The following is a 22,497-nucleotide window of genomic DNA, read 5'->3' as shown; positions in this document are numbered from 1 at the left end:
CAACCTCCCTTTGGAGGCTTCAGCCTATATGCGAGGGTGAATAAAGAGGCCAGGACTAGGACATGTGGAAAATCCATGCACAGGTACTGTAGAAAAAACCTCAAAAGCACCTGATAGGTCTGCTGGGCCCCTGAGCCGTGTCTTTGAGTTTCCTGATGAGCTTTCAAAAGCAGGTTGACCAGTCGAGGGATTGTCCCAGATTCCCTCAGAGGCGCCTGATTGGTTGGACACAGGGCCAAGTTGCGAATCAAGCCCACTGTGGCCTATAGTGTGAAAAATGTACAGCATATTAACTACTGTTCATAACATTCTTGGCAACTTCTTTATTAAATTATTTTCTCGTTGTTTTCTTCAGCTCATAAATGGATTAATGCAATGGTTTCCAAAAAAATCTTAAAGGGGTAGTTCACTTTGAAATTAATTTTTGGTATGTTTGTTTATGTTTAAGTGCATCCAAGATGTAGGTGTCCACAGTAGTTTCAATTTTGATATTTTTAGGTCAAACTGTTCTTGTCTATCAGTTATATAATGGAGGTCTATGGTCACCACCCCAAAGAGCATGCACAGAGAAGTCCAGATTAAACATGATTTAATGACTCGTAAATGTAAGTACACATTGATGGCCTAAGACATGAAACGAGCGGTTTGTGTGAGAAAATGAACAGTATTCATATTACATTATTATTATTATTCGTATTCACTTACATCTTGGATGCCCTTGAGGTAAGCTAAAACATACCAAAAATTAATTTCAAAGTGAACTATCCCTTTACCCCTCAGACGGTCATAACATTTTCTGTTTTGAATTTCTAAAAATCACAGCTTCATCGGAATGTTACAAAACTTGGTGACTTTTATGGCATTATGTATGTGAACACACAAAAAAATTGAGGTCATTCTGAGGGAATAAGTGGTCGTAAAAAAAAAAAAGTCACACTTGTGGTCTTTGGTCAAAAATGACCCCCAGAGGAAATGAATGGGAAATTGACAAAAACAAAAAACTCACAAATTTGTATTTATTTTATTTATTTATTGTTTACATTTTTTTCAATAAGAAATCTTTCTTGAGATTGTTTCAACTATATATTCAAATCCAAAAAAAAAAAAAAAAGTTCATAAAAAGCTAGGGAATTCACATGCCTCTCCATGGAGAGCTGTTCATGCCATCTAGTGGTCACACCATGATTCTACGCTTTTTTCTCTATACTGTAAACAGATGGTGCTAATTTTCTTCAAAATATATTTTTTTTCTGAAGGCCTAGACTCTATATTAAACTAAAATACTGCATTAATAATTTTTTTTAAATTACATATACATATATATATATATATATATATATATATATTTCCATGGCAAAAATAGACCATAAATATTGCATAAATATTAATAAATTCAATCAAATTGTCTCAAAATACTAAATTAAAAAGAATAAATATTATAGAACAAAAATAAATTGCATAAGTTTTACTGGGATGGAGGCAATTTCATTTTTAGGTGTCCGGTCACTTCTGATATACAGTGTTTTTAGATGTTTTTGCGCATCATTGAGAGCAGGGATTGTTTTGACAACGTTTTTTTATTTTAGAATTACTAAATAAATTATTGGGATCGCATAGCTCACATAATTTTTGTAAGATTTTGTACGAATTTGATGAGTTTATATTCAGGCACATGATTTTGATTGCAGTCTTTGGTTTCCTGGTAAAGCTGAACAATCTGAGAAACAAGGGCAAAAAAGCAAGCGAACATCTCTCCAAATCCCAAAATGTTCTCTCCTATGACTCTTATATCTCTCTGTGAAAAACAACATTAAAAAGATGTTTCTTTCTCATGAGTTTAGTTAAACTCCCTAAAACACAACGAACCGTGACCCACTTCTATACCTCTACACCGTTACAAAAAGTCATAACCTAAATCTAGACACAACTGTAGTGAATTCCTCAATGTTCAGCTCCACTGTAAGTCCATTCCTCAAAGCTGTCATCATCTCAAATAAATGACTCACTCTTGTAAATCCCAAAGTGCTGACTGGCGAGTGAATCAATATGAGCAACTGTGCGATGTTACTCGCAACAATGTTTTTTTAATTAAAATATTGAGCTGAATACAAAGTTTAGGTTGAGATGCTTGATGTACGTGCATGTAAAACTGTTTATGGATGCATGGATGCACACGCGAGTCTTCGTAGGTGAAATCACCTGTATGTAGTTCAGTGGAAATGTCGTGCGTTTACATGAGGAGTCATTTTGCTTCTGCCTAATCATCTGTGCACAAACAGCATTGCGTAAACGCTTAATTTCCTACGGCCTCCTTCACAACGCATCATTAGTCCGCAACGTTCCTCTGCTGATTAGAGAACGCCTGCTGATAGAGCGGATCTCTGCGGGGCGGGACGGCAAGACACGTCAAGAGCCAGAAACCGCTCCAAATGGAAGAGGAAGAAACACGATGTGATGCATTCCAGACATCGGGGATTCATGTGTGTTGCATTAGTGATCTGTCTTCCCCACCCTGCCTGGGTGCAACCGAAGCCATCAGCCAAAGTGTACAGAAGGTTTGCACATTTTGTTTTGTGAAATTGTCTGGCATTGTAAAATGAATATTTCTCAATGAGTCACATAAATGATAAATTTGGTCCATACTACAAAACAGTTATGATATAGCTATATTACTGGGAAGAATATTATTCATTCAGTTTCATATTCTTCTTCATAAAAGTAACTTTTTATTAGGGAGCACCGATGATGGGACAACCCTATTGTTTCTGCTGTGTTTATTTTTCTTCTTCTTCGCTTAAAAGAATCGCTTTTTAGAGGGCCTAAACATGCTCGAAAGCTCATGAAACATGAAAATTTACGCGTGACATGGTGGGTTGGGCAAATTCTTTAAATTATTGCCCCGGCTCTAGGTCCCTCTTTAGTCCCTCTTTCTAACATGTTCTGTTTTTATTGTATATTGTATTTCTTATGTTTATTTTTAACTGTTTTACTGTAGCACTTTGAGATTTGGTGTCAAATGTAAAGTGCTTTACAAATAAAATGTATTATTATTAGGTTTCACATACAGGTATGAAATTTGGGACATACATGTAATGACCCAATACCTACAAAAAAGTCTCTTGGAGCATAGCCCTAAACACAACAGGAAGTCAGCTATTTTGAACTTCCTCCAAGATTCTGTGCATTTTTCGTAATTTCCTGATGTTGTGCTTTAATAAACTGTGAACAGTTTTGATCTGATCCTCTTCAAATTTGGTGAGTGTAATCTTAAGGCCTTTGCAACGTTAAATTGTGAAGATCTTGAGTTTTCGTCGAAGGGTGTGCCCTTGGCGGGCTGACAAATGTACACCCAATTTCAGCCTTTTGCTGATTTGTGCCATATAGGTCAATATTGCTTGCAGTTCCGATGTTGCTAGGCCACCACAGACAGCCTGCAGTAACTCAGGCATACAATGTCCGATCTGCCCCAAACTTCATATGTTTGATAAGAGTCCTGTCCTGAACACATGACCATGCTCATATTTGATTATAGCAATAGCACCACCTGCTGGCAGCAGGAAGTGTGGCAAATACAAATCCTTTGACATAGTCCTCCGATATTTATTATCATTACATACTGCCTATCATGCTCTGTTTTCCTAAAACCACCGGGTGGTGGCAGTACGGGTGCGAGGGCCCTTTTCATTGATGCTTGCAGCTTTAATAGAATAGTGGTATCATGTTGTTGCAAGATTACTGTTGATTACAGTGATTATAACGCAGTGACTGTAGTACAGAATACTTATTGCTTTATAATGCTCAAAAATGGAGTGCAAATACAAACTTGCTTCCAAAACAAAACGTTATTAGTATAAGTAAGTTTTAAAATTAAAATAAATTAATTAATAGATAAACAAAGCTGTCAAAATCGATTGATTGGGATTAATTGCATCTAACATAAAAGTTTGTTTATATAATATATGTGCATATATATATTATATTATATTTATATATACTATATATGTTTCTCTGTGTGTGTATGTGTATATACTGTATATAAACAGTATTTTTCAGATTAGTCAGATCACTATAATGCAGTCTCTCGTGGTTCACTGAATTACTTAAAGGTGCATTCATTTAAAATGTTTAACAGGTTTGAAAAAATAAAATGAATAGTACTTATGATATGAAAAGTGTTTAAAATGATAGCATCAAATGGTACCATCAGTAGTCTAATAAATAAAAGTGGTTTGATTTTTACACAGGCCAGTTGAGATTACATTAGCAGCCCGATACTTCTCACTTCATCTTGTTAATCTTATTGGACACTTTCGTTTGCAGATTACATTAATGCCTATCTACGTTTAAAAAAAGCAAATGGCAGTGAAAATGTGAAAACTTGGCGGTGTGATATTGGTAAGCTCATCATATACAGAAACAAATCACTGAGTGGAGAGCAACACAAAACATCTGAGTAAAATAAATCGATGTAAACAGTAACACTTTATAGATTTCCTATTAAGCCAGGTTGATTTTTTTTTTTTTTTTTTAGGAATTTCTGCATGTAGACTGTGAGAGAAAAGAAAAGCCTGGCATTGTCGTTCTTCTGGATCGATACACACGTGCTAAACCGATCACAGCACACACACACACACAGGTTTCTGCTCCAACGGTCTGATACGATTAAGCGAGAGATCATGCGTGCCGGGAGCCCGTGCTCACAGAGAGACAATCAAGAGTCCGGCCCACCACAAATCAGAGAGCCGAGGACAGACTATTACACTCGCTGCGACCTTCTGATTCGACAAAGCTTCAAGGGCTTTGACTAGCATGGAGACTTTGACAAGATATATAATCGTGAGGTTAATTTTAGAAGTGCAACACTGACTGAATTTTTAATTTTCATGAAAGTAAAGGAAGTTTTTTTTCCACATATTGAAATATTGAAGGGGAAAAGTTTAGTCAGTAAGGTTTTGGGTTGTTTTTGAAAAAAGTCTCTTATTCTCAGCAAGGCTGCATTTATTTGATCAAAAATTGAATTGAAAAAAGAAATAGTGAAATTAATCCAATTATTACATTTTAAAAATTGAATTTATTCGTGTGAGTTTTCAGCATCATTATTCCAGTCTTCAGTGTCACATGATCCTTCAGAAATCATTCATTTGCTGCTCAAAAAACATTTCTCATTATTCAGGATTCTTTGATGAAAAGAACAGCTTATGTTCGAAACAGAAATCTTTTATAACATTATAAATGTGTTTACTTTTTTTAACTGAATGCATCCTTGCTGAAAAAATATATAAATATATTGATAACAAAAAATCTTACCAACCCAACTTTTGAATAGTATTGAATCACAATACAAAGACACTCGCCCCGAATTGATTGGATTAGCTATAATATTTTCATAAAGTTCAATTCAGACCCTTTTTTTTTTACCATAAATAAGAGAAAAAAATCTATGACTACTGGTGACTTAATCTATGACTAATTTGTCTCCATTTACTCACCATTCTATATAATTAGACTTTACAATAAGGTTTATTAGTTAACAACATTCGTTGTCAACTACATTAGTTAACATTAACTAATAATTAACTTTTCAGATACCGCGTAAAAACTTCCGCTCCCCCTGTCCCAAATGCCGCACTTCATGTGGATTTTCGATCTCGTGGACTTCAATTGCGCGACCTCGCCGAGTCTACGAGTCCGTAGGCCGTCCCGTTTAGCATTTTGATGCTGTGAAGTGTGCTCAGCAGCGCCCCCCTTCTGCGAATCCCGCATAGATGCAGGCTCCGCGCACTTTAACTACCCAGGAATCCTTGCGAAATGCCAATCCGAAAACGGATGGGATTTCGCTCACGGACTGTAAACATGGCTGAGAAGAGAATATTTAAGTATCACTATGGTTTTTATGACATTTAACCAGTTGTTACTTACAGTTTATGCAAACATTATCGGCCAGTGGTTGATATCTCAAACATAATAATAGCACGTTAAATAATACGATCGCATTATTCGTTCATTTGCATAAATAGAACCGAATGTCATGGCTTTACTGAGTACGTAGTATGAATATTGAAATACATTTTTCTTAAACTCATTTTCATTTTGTTTTAAAATTGAACATTATGTATTATTATGTACAACTGTATTTATCATTTACATAACCATGCTGTGTAGTTCACATGGACATAAGATTTGGCAAAATAAAATTAATCTTGTTTTCGATACTGATATTTGTGAACTTTTTCTAATTAAGGGACTGATGAGATGACCTTTAAGTTTATTCAGCTCTGTATGGAGAGGGATAAGGCTTTCACAGGCATGAGGAACGCGTCTAAGCGCAAAAATATGATTTCTCCGCATGAAAAGACATCTTGCAAAAATAAAGGGGTTGTTTTAAGGGCATGTTTATAGACAGCCACTCTGAAGCGGTCAAAGGTGATTCTGAAAGAGTCAAAAAGTCGAGACAGGACCCATCGTCAACATTTCTGTGCCCACCACTCTAATTCATACAAAACAAACTAGAAAATAGACTAAAAGAGCTAAATACTGGAATTGTCCTTTAAAATCATACTGTATTATAATTAGTAAATGCACTGTGTGAACTAACATGAACAATGAACAGCTGTATTAACAAAGATGGGCAAAAACAGTAACAAATGTATTGTTCATGTTAGATAATTCATTAACTAATGTTTAAAAAATGAACCTTATTGTAAAGTGTTATCATTACACGTCTTACATGAAACACAAATGTGTTTTACACTGGCATCCTGCTGCTTCCAGTCCATGTATGGCAGAGATCCCTTGCATATGATGCTCGAGGGCTCTTTTATTGTTCCGGCTAGTGTCCTCAAAATTATGCTGAAGCCCCGGAGGAGCGTAGGAGTGCCGCTCAATGACTGAGATCCGGCACCAAATCAGCTTAACAAGAGAGGCAAGTCTCAGCATTCTTTCACATCAAAGCCACGCAAGCCCTGCCCCCAGATGATTCAAATCTGACCTTTCAATTCAAACGCCAAGAAGGACTTTCAAATTGGCAGAAACTCAGACACACACACACACACACACATACAGACCTTCACCACAGGCCAATAGTGCGGCTGACCCAAGAGCTTGGTGATGGCGGGGATGCCGTAATGCAGACGCACTGCATTCTGGGCCAGCTCTGCGTCGGGGTGACGGCTCGTGAGGTGACGCAGGGCACAGACCGCCGGCTCGGCCACGTCCTCCTTCTCTCCGGCTCGAAGCACGGCGTGAATCAGGGACTCCACCCCGCCGCTCTGCGTGACCAGGGCCTTGTTGCGCGCGTTGTTGCAGGTGAGGTTTGACAAGATGCCAGTAGCGCAGGTCAGCATGTTCACGTCATCCGAGCCCAGCTGACTCACTAAGATATGCAGGAGACCATCCAGACCTTCCTGTATCGACAGGAAACATTTCAAATGCATCACCATTCAAAGGTTTGGGGTCTGTAATGCCTGGTTCAGATTACACAATTTTTTTTTACTGTTAAACGTCCCGTATTATGCCCCCCTAAAATAAGTCTCTGATGTCCCCAGAATTTGTATGTGAAGTTTCAGCTCAAAATACCCAACAGATCATTTTTTACAGCATGTTTAAATTGTCATTTTTTGGGGGCTCGGAAAAGCGCGCTGTTTTAGTGTGTGCCCTTTAAATGCAAATGAGCTGCAGCTGCCGGCACAGGGGGCGGAGCTTCATGAGCTCGCGCTCAGTCTCTCAGGACAATTTCATCGCACGGAATGATGATAAAATCAGAAACTCTCAGTAACGATGTTCATTTCGAGTCGGACAATAATGCCTACCGAGTTTAGTAGTTTAATTACGCTTATTATAACGCACTTGTCATCTGCTTGTATGTAAACATTATTTATTAATAGCCTACAAGTCTGCTGTTTTGGACCAGGTCCGAATGATGATCAAACATATCCTGATGAGTTTAATAAAGTTTATTGTACATCACACAAAAGATGAAGCGTCAGTTTTACTTCAGAAAATCACCGTAAGATCTGAGTAAACACAGTAAGTTATAAGAAGTGCGCAAGTTGAGGGAGCGTTCCTTTGGGCGGACGTTAGTCAAAAAACTGTTCGACTGACGTCATTAAAGAAGGAAGTAGAGGGATGTAGTCCAAACGGGCCGTTCGATGTAGGCTACTTTTGTTAAATAAAATATCTCGCTTGGCTTTGAACTTTGAGCTTTATAATTTTACAGATATTATTTATACTCTAACAACAACATCACACACTAACTAAAGTTTGAAACATGGGATCACGAAGAACGGGCCTTTAAGATAATCACTGTGTCAGATTACGCGATTTTGACTCCTAAAATCTTCAAAAATGTCAGACTACACGTTGCTTCCTGACCAGTCATCGCATGCCGTCTTTAACGGCGCGCGTGATGTCATCGAGAAGGCGAAACTAGTAGCGAGTGACTTCCAGAAACGAACGTAAACAAACAATGGATGACGCGGTGAGTGTTGTATTGGCGGTCCTGCGTTCAGAAAAAAGTAAAAAAAGAGAGAAAACCCGACAATGGATTGTTCCTGGATTGCTCGAAGAGGACAGTGTGGGCTGTCAATCCTTCAAAGAGAACTTGAGGTAAAATATTGTTTTCTTATATATTTTTTACTTTTAGTTTTAACGTTAGCACCATCGTCTCTCTTTCGTTTCGCCATTTTTGAAAGTTGTGAACGGAAAAGCTTCTGTGCTCCTATTAGTCAACCTCATACATGTGACGGAACCGTCGTGGGCGACCGTTAAAAAAATTAAACATGCCAGTCTTTTTGTCGTGAAGCATCGCAGACACGACGTAGGTTGTCGCCCACCATGACACACTATACGAGATGATACGATCGAATCTTGGGTCCCGACGCCCATTGACGTTTACGAATCCCCACGACACCCTACGTCAAACGGGTCGCGCCAAAATCTGGCTAAAATCGTGTAATCTGAACCAGATTACTTCTTTCTATTTTAATATATTTTATACGATTTTCTTTCTCCCACAACTTTTATTCTCTCAGGGAAAACAAAAGGAGACATGTATAGCAGAATGTTTCAATTAAAGTGAAAGGTGACCACAAGATTTTCTGTAAATAACATTTCAATTTCATTGCAATATAGTGCGTGAGTCATATGAAACACTTTTGTGGTGCTTTTATGCTTCCTTTTTTTGGCTTATTTGGAGCTTGATATGCCTAATGAACCAGAGAAGTACTTTAATCTACCGTACTCAAGGATGGTCAGTAAGATTTGTGTTTTACTGTTTTTGAAAAAAAGTCTCTTATGCTCATCATGGTTGTTTTTAATTAATTTATTTTATGTGATGCAAAGCTTCTGTATCATTACTCCAGTCTTCAGTGTAACATGATCCTCCAGAAATCATTCAAATATGCTGATTTGCTGCTCAATAAATATTTCCTATTATTATCCTCATCAATTTTGAAAACGGTTGTGCTGTTTAATATTTTTGTGGAAACAGTGATACTTTTTCAGGATTCTGTGATGAATAGAAATAACAGCATTATTTACATTCATTTGTTATATAATACATTTATTTACTCTCACGTTTGATCAACTTAATGCATCTTTTTTTGCATTTATTTTCAAAAAAACTTACCGACCAAACTTTTGATCAGTTCTGTAAGTTAAGGTCCATTGACACCAAAGTAATATTTTGTGCCTTGTCATAAAAGCACTTCTAATAAGTCTTGTGTTAAACCTATTACTGTATTTAAGCAGCAAATCTGTTTAAATCATCATTCTTACAGTTGTTTTAGGGTTTATGCCATCATGTCAGCAAAGTTGTAATATTTGATAACTACACACAAAAAAAATCATGTTTTTCACAAAACAAATCATGTAAACACATAATGGTTAAATCTTGGGGTGTAATATTTAAACAGTAAGTATTTTAATGTCCATTCTTCTGTAAGTACATCATTATAACCCAGATTTGGGACAGAAGATCAGGGACAGAAAAAAATAATAAAAAAAATTCAAGAATCAGACAAACCGCTAATTATCACAAATGAAATAATGACCACGATAAGGAACAAATGAAAGAGGAAAGGCAGTGGAGGAAGGAGATAAGAAGGATTAGACGGACAGAATGACGTGAGCTCAAATTCATCCATTTAAATTCTAGACACTTTCCGTAAGAGCAGAAGGGGACGCGTCTGTTCATAGTTGTTTTTGTTCTGTGAATTTAATAATAAGGACGAAAATGATAACCTGTTCATCATTAACTGTGTATTTTCTGGGCCACTGAATTCTGAGTAGCAGTAATGAGGGACAAATTGTGTGGAGGTGAGGAATAATTATAAAAGCCACAAGTCCCCTGAACTTTAAAAGCATTCGAAAGTACCGAGGGGGGAAACGTCAGACTACATGAAAGCCTTTTCATGGCTTTCAAGCTTTGTCTGGCCTGAAATCCTTAGGAGCATTTGCACATTTAATAATTGAATGCAAAACTGTGTAATGAAACGCTATTGTAACTTCATTAGTAGGCAAACATACTAATTATCTGGTTTTAAAAGACATTTCACAGTCAGATTCTTGATTGACTGATTTAGGATAAATGGGGTCATTTTGCTTCACTTTATGAGGAAATACAGTAACATAAAAAATAACTGTAATTACAAATTCAATTCCATATTTCAGCTGTATTTCCTTTTGAGGAACAGACGTAATTCTTAAAAGCAATAACAGAGCAGATACAATTGTTAAAATAATTGAAATAGCTTCCCTCAACCAATTAAGCTCCATTACCTGCTTGGTTGCAGCATCAGACAGATTCCTCAGGGTCCACAGGCAGTTCTGTGTTAGACGCTGACTCGAACCTGTGAGATGTTGGCCGAGGGCCTGCATACCTCCTGCCAAACGGAGAGAAAAAGGGTTTAGAGTCCATATTTATCGGACTTAGCCACAAAAAAAAAAAAGAACAAAACTATTCAGCTACACAACCTGCTCTAAAAAGAAGGCTGTATTCTCCATGGATTAGCCATTGTCTGCCAAGGGGAGAGAAATGTCTTTTGGAGTCGGTGCAGATAAACTAAAAGGCACATGGCTTAGGAAGATAAAAAGAGGGAAGGAGATTAGGAGACATCCTTGAAAACTGCCTCTCATCCAGTGTTGTAACTACCTGATCCTCTGCGCGGTTTTTTCAAGACGAGCGCCAAAGCTTCATATGGGAAAGGATAAAGTCACGCCATGACTGTGAAGACTTTTATGAGATCAGCCCTGGCAGGCGCGATAGTGTCCTATAACCTTTCCCGTTGTATATTTAAGTATTAATAAAGTAACATCCATGACTGCTGTGAGGATGTACTGACAGGCGGAGTAGGTCAAAGGTGGGGTTTAACATAAAGATGAACATTTAATTGAGTTCAATGGCCGAATCAACTATAAATCACGTATCGCTGGGACTGTAGTGTAGTGGTTTGCACGTATGCTCCTGATATGGTGAGGCTCATGTGGATGATGCAGGTTCAAGTTGGGAGTCCCGATCCCATTTCCCTACTTTCCCCAACAATTCTGGCAATTGTCTGTCATGATCATAAAAAAAAAACATGACGAAGATCTGAGAATTTTACAAATAGTGTTTTTTCTAAACTTATAAAAAAGAATAAAAAAGAAAGTCAAGCTGTGCACAGAAGCTCAGATCTATTGATTTCCATTGAAATCTCATTTGTCTTTTTGGAGCTTTTGCACACAAAACATACACTATACCATTCAAAGGTTGGATGTCAGTATGATTTTTATTTTTATTTTTAAAGAAATTAATACTTTTATTCATCAAGATTGCATTCAATCGATCAAAATTGAGGTAAAGACATTTGTATCTATATAATAGTCCAAAATATTTCTATTTCAAATAAATGCTGTTCATTTGAACTTTCTATTCATCTGAGAATACTGAAAAAAATTAAATATTAAGCTGTTTCCAACATTGATATTTTTGAAGGAACGTGTGACACTTAAGACTGGAGAAATGATGTTGGAAATACAGCTTTACTATTTTAAAATACTATAAAATAGAACATTTTAATTGTAACAATATGATTGTTTTAATGTATTTTTGATTAAATAAATGCAGCTTTGGTGAGAAAAGGAGACTTCTTTCAAATACATGAATATAAAAACCCAAACTTTTAAACTGTAGTGTATAATTCGATGTTCAAATGTTTCACAGGATTGGCACACGACAAACAAATAATCGCCCCCGGCAATCTCATAAATATATCTTTTAATAACCATGAATGAATGGAAAAGTCATGGAAATTCATTAATCAAGAAGTGGTGGGGGGGAAAAAGATGCAAAAAAAACCCAAACAAAAAAAAAAAATTAGATGGAGATTGCGATATTATAGGGAAATTATACAAAACGCCCAAGAGAACAGTCCTCGGGAATGAAAGAAAAGAGATAATAATATTCCTTTAGGGTCTAGGAATAGAAGGAAAACATTACAAAAGTGAGACAAAGACAAAACATACACTCACCAGAGTCAACAATAGCCGGCTTGTTGCTCGGACAGACAGAAAGCACCTTCAGGACTCTGCTGGTGGTCCATAGGAGCTTTTCATAGTTGTGGTTTCTCATAATGAACACCAAACTTTCTGGCCCACCATTTGCCAAGATGATCAACTGTGAAGAGAGAATTATGAGACATTCACTCTACAAACTTGATTCCTAAGGCAATGCATTCTCAGTGTAGCCACAGGGGGCGCTGTAATGCACACACACACACACACACCTTGCTCTCCTGATTGCCGTAAGAGAGCAGCTGCAGGCAGTCTGTGGTGATGGCCAGGAACTTTGGGTTGGACTTTTTCAGAAGGGGGACCATTCTTTGTAGTCCATCGGCCAAACGCACGGCCATCTTGGCTCCCTCCTGGTGCAGTAACAGGTTGTGTAACGTGGTAATGGCATAGAATAGCACCGACTCCATAGGGGAACTGAAGAACGAATAGAATATTTACAACAAATGGGTCAAATAGATTGTAATGTCCAGAAACACTAAATATGACGCGAGGGACACTCTTCCTAAAATATAAAAGCAGCTGCAGATTTTAATGTATACGGACATACATTTTGTCTTAAAGCAAATGTGAAATTAAAAGGTTTCAAAATATGTACATTTTCAACATAAAATTATTATTCACTATTTTGTCTGACGGAAAAATATTTACTTTTATTTAATTATTTATATTATTTATAATTTTTAAGTATTTTCTAATTATTTATATTTTTTCAAGCCAATGTTGCAAGAAAGGAGATTAACATGATTATTATTAAAATAATATTTTCAAAATAAATTTTAAAAATATTATTTTTATTAAAATAAATAATATTTCTAAATTAAGTATTTTAATATAGACATCATATTATAACATAATACAATTGAACTATTTTTTGTTTATTTCTATTTTGTACTATTTTTCACTAAACTTACTTTTTATGTCATATTATTAAAATTAGTGCTGTCAAATTGATTAATCACGATTAATCGCATCTACGATAAGAGCAATGCTAAGCAAGTTTTTGTAGGTTGAACACACAAGCTCATTGGCTACTACTGATACAGCAGGAACCAATCAGCTGTGCTCTATAGATAATGATGTGATTACAAGCAGGTTAAAGAACCTATTAGAGTTTCATGTCTGAAATGTGTAATGTAAATGTGTGTGTGTATATATATATATATATATATATATATATGCGCCATGTCAGGATGTGCAGTATGCGATAAGCAAATGGCTTACTTATAGTTGTCTCTGCATATTAAACTGAAAGAAAAGAGTGCTTTCACATCAGAAAAATGACACACCTCACCTTTACAAATCTGGGCTTCTATTACAGTGGTTACACACTGAAATTTTTAAGATCTCACCATGGCATCCTTGATAATGACATTTCAATACAGGCTGGCTGCACCAAGGAGACTCTCCATGTAACTTAATAAACTGATACTGTGTCAAAGTTACAGCAGCCCTGGTTGTGTGGTCATAAAGATTCTGCTCTGCTCTATTATCTCAGCATCTGCTATAAATGGGCTTTCTGACAGAGCAAATTTGCCATCACAGTCCAAATATATCTCTAAAATACAGCTCTTCTATGGCCCCTATTACAGGGTGGTGTAGTGGACGTTTTCTCACACAAAGATAGACACATTGTCCTGCTTTAGCATTGCTTAGTCACAGTGTTCATCAGAATGCATCACAGGTTAGCTCTAGGCATCATTCACTAAATATAAAGGAGATAAAGTGAGCACAAATTAATGTGCGCCACAATGAGAAAGAAGCTTAACGCACACACCACGACTGGGAAAGAAAAGACCAGACCCAAAATGGAAGGATTATGGCTTCCCTCCTGAAAAGACCAGTTTAAACTAGCATGAATTTAGTAGATACCACCGATTTGGTGATGATCGAGCCCGGTCCGCCTGAGGTTCTCTTAGGAGCTGTGAGTGTCCATCAAACGTTTACCACTATTCAACCAAAACATGTGTCTGGCCAAGAACAGTCAAGGGACTAATTAAAACACAAACGCATCAGACCGTCTAAGCATCTGTCATTCACCATTTTTCTTATGTTAGAAATACATAAGTGAACACAGGGTCTCTGCATTTTTCCAAGACTAAAAAATGTGATATTTATTAAGCCTTTGGTGATATTTAATATTCTGAGAAGGCTTCGTTTCATTATTTGCGGCCATCTTTTTGCTTAATACCATAACTTTGCCCAAGCATCCACTGTTACAATGTGGATAATTAATGAAATTATTTAAATAGTCAAAGTGCCTTGGCCATCTTTGAAAAGCCTTTCAAGCAGCTATTTCAGGCATGCAAGTGCAGCTCCTGTCTATTTAAATGGGGAAACATCAAATTCCCCAAAGCTGTTCACCAAGAGTCCGATTTAATTTCATATTTAAAGTCACCAAAGAAATCTGACAACTACTATCTCATACATTCGGTTTCTAAAGGCTCAAATCATGACAAAAAAACGCAGGTCTCAGTACTATTACTGTTTCTATAAACGGTTTGTAGCTACGCCCCTTTTCACCACTGTCCTCCTCATTGTGTCCTGTCTTCCGGTTGGTATTTCCACAGGATGAAGGTAAGATCTTACGGATTCATGAATGAACCGGTCTCGGTCTACTGACATATGTTATGACATCCGCTTATAAAATTACAATGCTTATGATAGCTTTTCTTAATTCTACAATAAGTCCACTTCACTGATGCCATAGAAATATATGCCACAGAATAATTCTCCTCCAGCATTCTCCCTGTAAGACTCTCCGATTACCTACCCGTTTTCTCACCTTTTAAGTTATGCTGAACGACAATTCCCATATCCTGGTTCATATGGAAACACGCCACATTACAGTAGGAAAATGCTTTTTGTGCATACACTCACCTGAGCATGCGCACGAGTGCGGGGATGCCACCCGATTTGAAGATAGCTAGCAGTCCCTCGCGCTGGTGAGACAGGCTGTGGAGGACACTGGCAGCGCAGCGGGCCGTCTCCAGATCTCCAGTGTTCTGCATGGCCCTCACCACAGCCGACACCATCTGAGGAGACTGCATGAGCACACGACGGGACGCCTCCTTACGCGTCAGCTGGTTCACGATGAGGGCTGCCTTGTTTACCACCACCTGCCATCGTGAAAGAAAATGTCTAAACTCTAAAAGTTTCAGAAGGTTTTTTGAGAACCATTTTGGGTTCCACAAAGAACCTTTCAGGGAACAGTTCGTGAGCTTAGAATTATAAGGTTCTATCTCCACTTTTGGTGAAAATTGAGTTTTTGACATAATCTGATCCATTAGGTGTTTATTAATGCCTGTGTGGTGTTATTTTTGTAAAAAAAAAAAAAAAAAAAAAAAAAAAAATATTAATAGATAAAGCTATAATAGAAGATTATACTACATAACAGTTTTGCCAGGTGGGATGTAAAAACTTTGATGCTCAATATCTCAGAACTACCCTAAACGGATATAGAACCTTATAATTCTAAGCTCACGAGTTCTTAAAAGAACCACTGTTTTAGTGTGAAGAAGATTTTTAATCTAAAAGAACCTTTTTCCACAATAACGGTCCTTTTGTGGAATGAAAATGTTCTTTATGTAACGATAGATGCCAATAAAGAACCTTTATTATTCACCCTTATTATGCATTAAAAAAGCCAGGATTGGACCCAGTGGAACGTAAGCTTTGTAAAACCGTCATAACTTAATATTTTTCAACTAAAACCATATTGTAACTAAAGGCCAATTTATACTTCTGCGTCGAGGATACGCCGTAGTGTACGGCGGAGGGTTTAAATGTTCCACTGTGTTTAGATTCCTCGCGGCTAGGTTACTACAAGCAATGGCGACTGAAAGAGAGCGGATCATGTTTGGAGTTGGAGCTTATTGAGGTGGAAAAACAGTTCATTTTAGTGAAATTACTAAAACTAAAAGGCAGAAACGAGAGAAGACGTTGGAGGAGATGGTACGTGTGGAAATGCGTAGGAGAAAATGCGATGCTACCAAGCCGACCAATCACAGATCTTGCGGCCTTTGCCATTGCTGAACACGACCTGCTTGTATTTCTCAATTTCAAACATTTGTTAATTGTTATAAAAATACCCCGAGCCACATGAAAAACACATACAGAACATACAGTATATCGTCATGTTTCATCCGTACACTCTTAGAAGAAAAGGTTCTATATTATAGAACCTTAAAAGGTTCTATCAGCGCTACGTATTTGGAACCCCTAAAAGGTTCTATACACTCTTAAAAAAGGGTTCCTCTGGGTTCTATATACATAGAACCCTGGGGTTCCATACTTTTACCAAAAAAAAAAATATATATTCTATTCTATATAGAACCATTTTGGAGTTCCATATATGAAGCGGGGGATGGAACCATTTCTGGTTCTAAATAGAACCATTTCTTCAAAGAGTGTAGAAACGTTTGTCTCAATTCTTTATGTGCGAAAGGGCACGAGTTATGAACAAGACTGACAGATCTAGAGCGAATGGGCTCTCTGACTCATAACACTCGTGCGCCGTGGAGGAAAACGGACAGTGCTCTTCAGATCGCATAATTCAGTGGAAAATGAATAAAAATGGTTTTCTGTATACAGAAATATTCAAGTAAACATGAGAATAAATCTATTCTCAGACAATAGTGATAACAAGAACTCAACGTCCATTCTCTTCTCTCTTCGAGAAAACGTTTCTTCTGTGTTTACACAGGTTTTCAAAACAGCGCCACCACTCTCACACTTTTGTGCAACAGCAGAAGCTCGGGTAAGCTCAAATCTAATTGGACGGCTCGTTCCATCGTGGGGCGGTGAAAAAAATAATAAAAATCGACGCAGTTTTGAAAAATAAATCTCGCTTTGCGCCTGTTGTGAAAAGCTCCATAGGGATCTATTGTTATAATTCAAGAGCGACATCACGACGAACACTCTTACAAATTATTGCGTTCAGTGTAAAAGGCCCTTTACCATTTTTTAAAATGCCATCACTACATTTCCCACCTTTTTTTTAATTGAAATTTTTGTATTTTGATAGCATTTCATTTTGGTATTAAAAATGATAGATTTTTATAGGAATTTGAATACCACTTCTGGGTCAAAATTGACCCGAATGCTTTAGCTGGGTTAAGAGTGTAGCAAGTCTAGTAGAAGTCATCTAGCATAGTGTAGTGTAATATAGTATGGTCGCATACCTGTCAGTCCAATCATATTGTTCCCATGATCCTAAATAAGCCGAGTGTTTTCAGTCATTCTTTGCAAAGTCTTGTAATTGTGTTACACTGCAACTTTGAGTGATATCCTGGTTTCCTGTGTTTTTGATTCTCTAGCCATTGTTCTGGATTACCCTGTTTGCTTGTGTTTCATGTTTGACCCTTTGCTTATGATTCTGGATGGCCCAATAAAACTGCATTTAGATCTTCAACCCAAGTCTCGGAGCAGTTTGTAACACATATGTATTTTGCTTAAAGAACAATATTTTACAATTGGTGAGAATTACATTTCTTCAATGTAAAGAAATAAAAACATGTATTAATACACAAAAACATACAAACATATGCTAAATTATACACATGGCATGAATAGAAAAATGAACAAATATGTTTTCTACTGTAATTGTTTTTAGAATTTCATTGGTTGCATGCTCTTGAAAACCGATAATATACTAAAGTACTGTATATCATAGCACTTTTTTCTCTCTCTTTTGTTTTGTTTCACTTCATTCCTCCTTTCTCAGGCCCATCCTGTGAGATTTCCCATCTTGCATCTTTTCATTACCCTTTTCTTTCTGCATCTCATTTCACCATGTGCGCAGCCGGGTTTAGTCTCTGAGAATGACAGCTACTAAGTCAAAACTTCTGTAATTTCACTCTAGACAATTTTGAAGATATAAGCTGATGTGGGATATCAACAGAACAAAAGCTACTGTATAGTCTTTTGCAGAACTGTACTGTTTTATCTCCGTTTTATTAAAAGTCTTTTGTTTTTCATAATTAACTGACGGCATTTTCAAACAGGTTTTACTAGATTCCCAGCCTCAAACACGCATGTTTAATTAAAAGGGTTTCGTGTGATGGTTGTGTCTGAACGTTGTACCTGGTCGTCATCGGCCAGCAGTTTGGTGAGCTCTGGTACGGCACGTGTGGCCAGCTCGGCATCGTCCTGATAGTTGATGAGATGTACGATGGCCGTTTTCAGCAGCTGCGAGGGCTCGGCCAGTCTCTGGACATTGGTCGGCTGGTCTGGATTGTTCTGTGTGGTGAGCACCGTCTCTCCCTCCACTAGCGTCTCGGGGAACATGGCCGCACGCACTCTCTGGGCTCGAGTTAGACTGTATTGAGCCTCAACGTCTGAGTGCAGAAAGAGAGAAATAAGAGTCATATTGAGTTATTTGCTGTTAAAGGTGCAATATGTAGGATTTTTTGCAGTAAAATATCCCAAAACCATAAGGCCAATGTTATATATTTTATTTAGTTGATTACTTACAATATCCCCAATGTTTCCAATTATTTGTAAATCGTGAGAAAATTGCAATTTTAACCAAGGAAACGGGACGTGATAGCAGGGGTGAGGAGTCGCCAGTCAATGGCGGCATATCCGCGTTACCATCGGTTTCCGCTCGTACTGCCATAGTAACCATGGCAACAGACGTGGACAACTGGGTTATGCTTAGAAGAATGTATTCACTCATCCATAAAAGATCCATCAGCTTGACGACGATATCCATAATTCATCGATTTAAGCCTTCGTTATTGTAAGAGGTTAGCGACCCCTGGAGGCCAAAAATTACATACTGCACGTTTAAGAGGTGATCTTATGATTAGAATAATAATAGCATACTTTATATTTAATAATAGAACACAAATTAAGTGTCCTAAAATTACAAAAAAATAGCACAGAACAGGAAAAGTCCACAAAAGACAAGGAAAACACAAAATTAAATTACTATAATTAATTACATTGAGCACAATATATTAGATATGCAGACTTCGTGCATTAAAGGGGTCATGAACTGCATTGTTTTCTGCAGTGCATTTATAATGTTAGTATGATTTTTACTTCAAAAATGGCATAATTTAGAAATAAAAGGCATTTTCCTAGCCTAATTTTAGCCCCATGAGTCCAGAACTCAGTCACTGATAAACAGACACACGCTGTTTGATTGACAGCTACAGCTTTTGTAAACGGAGCATTCTTTGATCGCTTTTTATATATAATTCAATCAGTTTAACAGATTATTTACACCCTACTAAGAGAAGCAATGTGAAGTTGACAGTTTAGTCACTGGTTTGATTTACAGACAGGAGGAAGAACATCTGACTGTAGCTCCATGAATCATGACATCAGAAATCACTGGTCACAGATCAGGCATTAGAATTAAAACGGTTGTTTACATGTGTAATTCCAGTCAATATCGTAAAAAGCCTGCGCCGAGTTTGCGAACTGATTTACCAAAGAATCCAGTGAAATGAACATATTCCCACACATTTAAAAAAAAAAAAAAAACACATTCCCAGCATTAGGATCCTTTGAAAGGTAATGTTATTTTGAGTCCAGTGAGTGACCCTGAGCTCTTCTCTCTTCCTCATCTCACTCACGCCTGGGCCTGCTAACCATAAAAGCTGATTTTGGACTAACAAGGACGTTTTCAGTTCTGAAACGTTCAGGATATTCTTAATATGATGACCTCTTATATATCAAAACCTCAAGGAAAATTTGATTTCTCAGTTCATCACCCCTTTAATATAGAATCATTGTGCAGTTACAGGTGTCTGCATATCAGCTATTTTATCCGCAAATTACACCTACTGTAGATTGCGGCTCTTCCAATCAGAGTCAGTTTTATAAAAACCATCATTTTAAAATCCATCCCAAGGTGCAATATTTCATATCGTGGTGCAGTGGAGACGTGGTTCAGGGCAAATAACAGAATAGATTGACACCAGAGAACCAGAGGAGGGAATAATGGGAGTGCGTCTGTGGCAGTCTGAATAAAGTGCAGCCCGTGCTGGAAGCCTTGTGAGCGTCAGGAAGGGCTCTGTTGTGATAGCAATAATGTTCTAACCATAAAAAGTGAACCTACTGAACTGTGTTTGGAAGAGTTTCTAAATGTCACTGGCTCTGGGCGGACAATAAATGTGCAGCTTTCCTCCAAAACTGCGCATATGCTGCCATGCTGAGGAATCTATTTTAAAATCCCCAGTTATTTCGAACTGACGACGACAAAGAATAATGAGAAACGTTTCATATGAATATTGAATTGATAAAGCAACAGGGTTCTCTAAACCGTGGCACAGCAATGAATGCATGTACTTTTTAAAAAAAAAAAAGTTAAGAAAAAAAAACAACGCTTTCCAAATGTCGTACAAGGCCAGTGAAACCACACAGCGCTTGTTGGAGGGTTCAACGCTTGAACGCCACCGACTCTAATGTGAAGTTTTTTTGGGGGCCCTCAGGTTGTATAATTCATCAAAATGTTTGGAGAGGCATCGGAAAATCTTTAAAACGAACACATTACCTGTGGCGCTCTCCACAGCACTGGCACTGATGCTATACTTCTTACAGCACTCAGACTCCTCCTCATCACGAATGGTGGTCGCTCCGGACTGAATCCCCGAGTCAGAGGCGTAAAACGTCTGCTGCCACTCTTCCACTTTCACAGCCCCTTCTGCCTCACTCACTGCAGAACAGGAGCAACACAATCACTACTTATATACTGTACATTTAGAAATTGTAATTGATTGAATTAGATGTATATATATATATATATTCAATATTAATATAAATCTCCAAATAAGAAGCATAACATATAAAAATAATATTTAAATTGTAATTATATTATATATTCTATGATTCTATGATAAATTGTAGGATGTTAGCATAGATATGTATATATTATATCATAAATACAACCATTGTATATATATTTACATATATATATATATATATATATAATTTAATATTTATTTTAACTAATTGATACTTTTTAATGCTTTTAAAAGTCAATAAGAAAATCAGTGACAATTACCATGCAAAATCAGATTTTCTTGTACAAGAAACTTGATCACCAGAAAAGCAGCTTAAGTGTTGCTGTCATTAAAGAATCATAATATGACACTGGGATTTATGTAAAATTATACTGCTAATATAATTGATCCATTTTAACAGGTGGTCTTAGACTTTTGGAGCATATTGTACTGTATCTACCTGGCACTTTAAAGGGTTAGTTCAGCCAAAAACGAAAATTCTGTCAGTATTTACTCACCCTCATGTTGTTCCAAACCTCTATGTGTTTATTTGTTCTGCTATACACAAAGGAAGATATTTGGAAGAATGTTTTAATCAAACAGATCTCAGTCCCCATTGACATACTATGTATTTTTTCCTACTATGGTAGTCAATGGGGAATGAGATCTGTTTGATAGAAACATTCTTCCAAATATCTTCCTTTAAGTATAGCAGAACAAATAAACACATAGAGGTTTGGAACAACATGAGGGTGAGTAAATACTGGCAGAATTTTCATTTTTGCGTGAACTACCCCTTTAACTCCGCATGTCCTGTATAACTGAAAAAAGTCAGTTTAAGAAAACATAAAAAAAAAAAAAAAAATGTAGCAATTCTTAAATGATTAAACTTACTTTGCAGTGACATCACCACTGTCCAGCCTTAATTCAACCTGTGATGAAACATGAAGCAAAGTTTTAGACTGCGTAGAGAACAAGAGAGATGCAGTATGAATGCAGTGATCTGCAATGTGAAATGACAGCATGCACCAGTTTAGAGGGAAAAGCACCACTGGGACTTAAAAATAGTGAGCAGGCAATGCTATTTATAAAACTACTGCATAGAACGATCGCACAAATCATAGTAGCTTCCCCAAAGTGGAATTTTAATGCTTCATTTGTAGTTTGCTCGATGGGAGAGAGAACTGAAAGTTCATATTCACAAGGACTGAAAATC

At 37.1% G+C, this 22,497-nt stretch overlaps 1 protein-coding gene across 4 annotated transcripts in view; it reads right to left on the bottom strand.

Moving 5' to 3' along the window:
- Positions 1-22,497, bottom strand: part of jupb (junction plakoglobin b) — a 92,699-nt gene that overhangs the window by 7,961 nt on the left and 62,241 nt on the right. For all 4 annotated transcript variants that reach the window (XM_089122720.1, XM_089122721.1, XM_089122722.1 and 1 more), the window contains 9 exons: positions 22,176-22,213; positions 21,053-21,214; positions 18,631-18,884; positions 15,427-15,665; positions 12,762-12,963; positions 12,508-12,652; positions 10,777-10,880; positions 7,065-7,403; positions 111-263 (listed from right to left, as the gene is read on the bottom strand). In XM_089122720.1, the coding sequence (XP_088978846.1) occupies positions 111-263; positions 7,065-7,403; positions 10,777-10,880; positions 12,508-12,652; positions 12,762-12,963; positions 15,427-15,665; positions 18,631-18,884; positions 21,053-21,214; positions 22,176-22,188 (1,611 nt within the window). In that variant the 5' untranslated portion in view covers positions 22,189-22,213. The remainder of the gene's footprint in view (positions 1-110; positions 264-7,064; positions 7,404-10,776; positions 10,881-12,507; positions 12,653-12,761; positions 12,964-15,426; positions 15,666-18,630; positions 18,885-21,052; positions 21,215-22,175; positions 22,214-22,497) is intronic.

The sequence above is a fragment of the Pimephales promelas genome, chromosome 18 (assembly GCF_988280905.1).
Source record: "Pimephales promelas chromosome 18, fPimPro1.hap1.1, whole genome shotgun sequence".
NCBI classification, from domain to species: Eukaryota; Metazoa; Chordata; class Actinopteri; order Cypriniformes; family Leuciscidae; genus Pimephales; species Pimephales promelas.
Note: the sequence above shows the minus strand (reverse complement) of the source record. Positions and strands in the feature narration are given on the sequence as shown.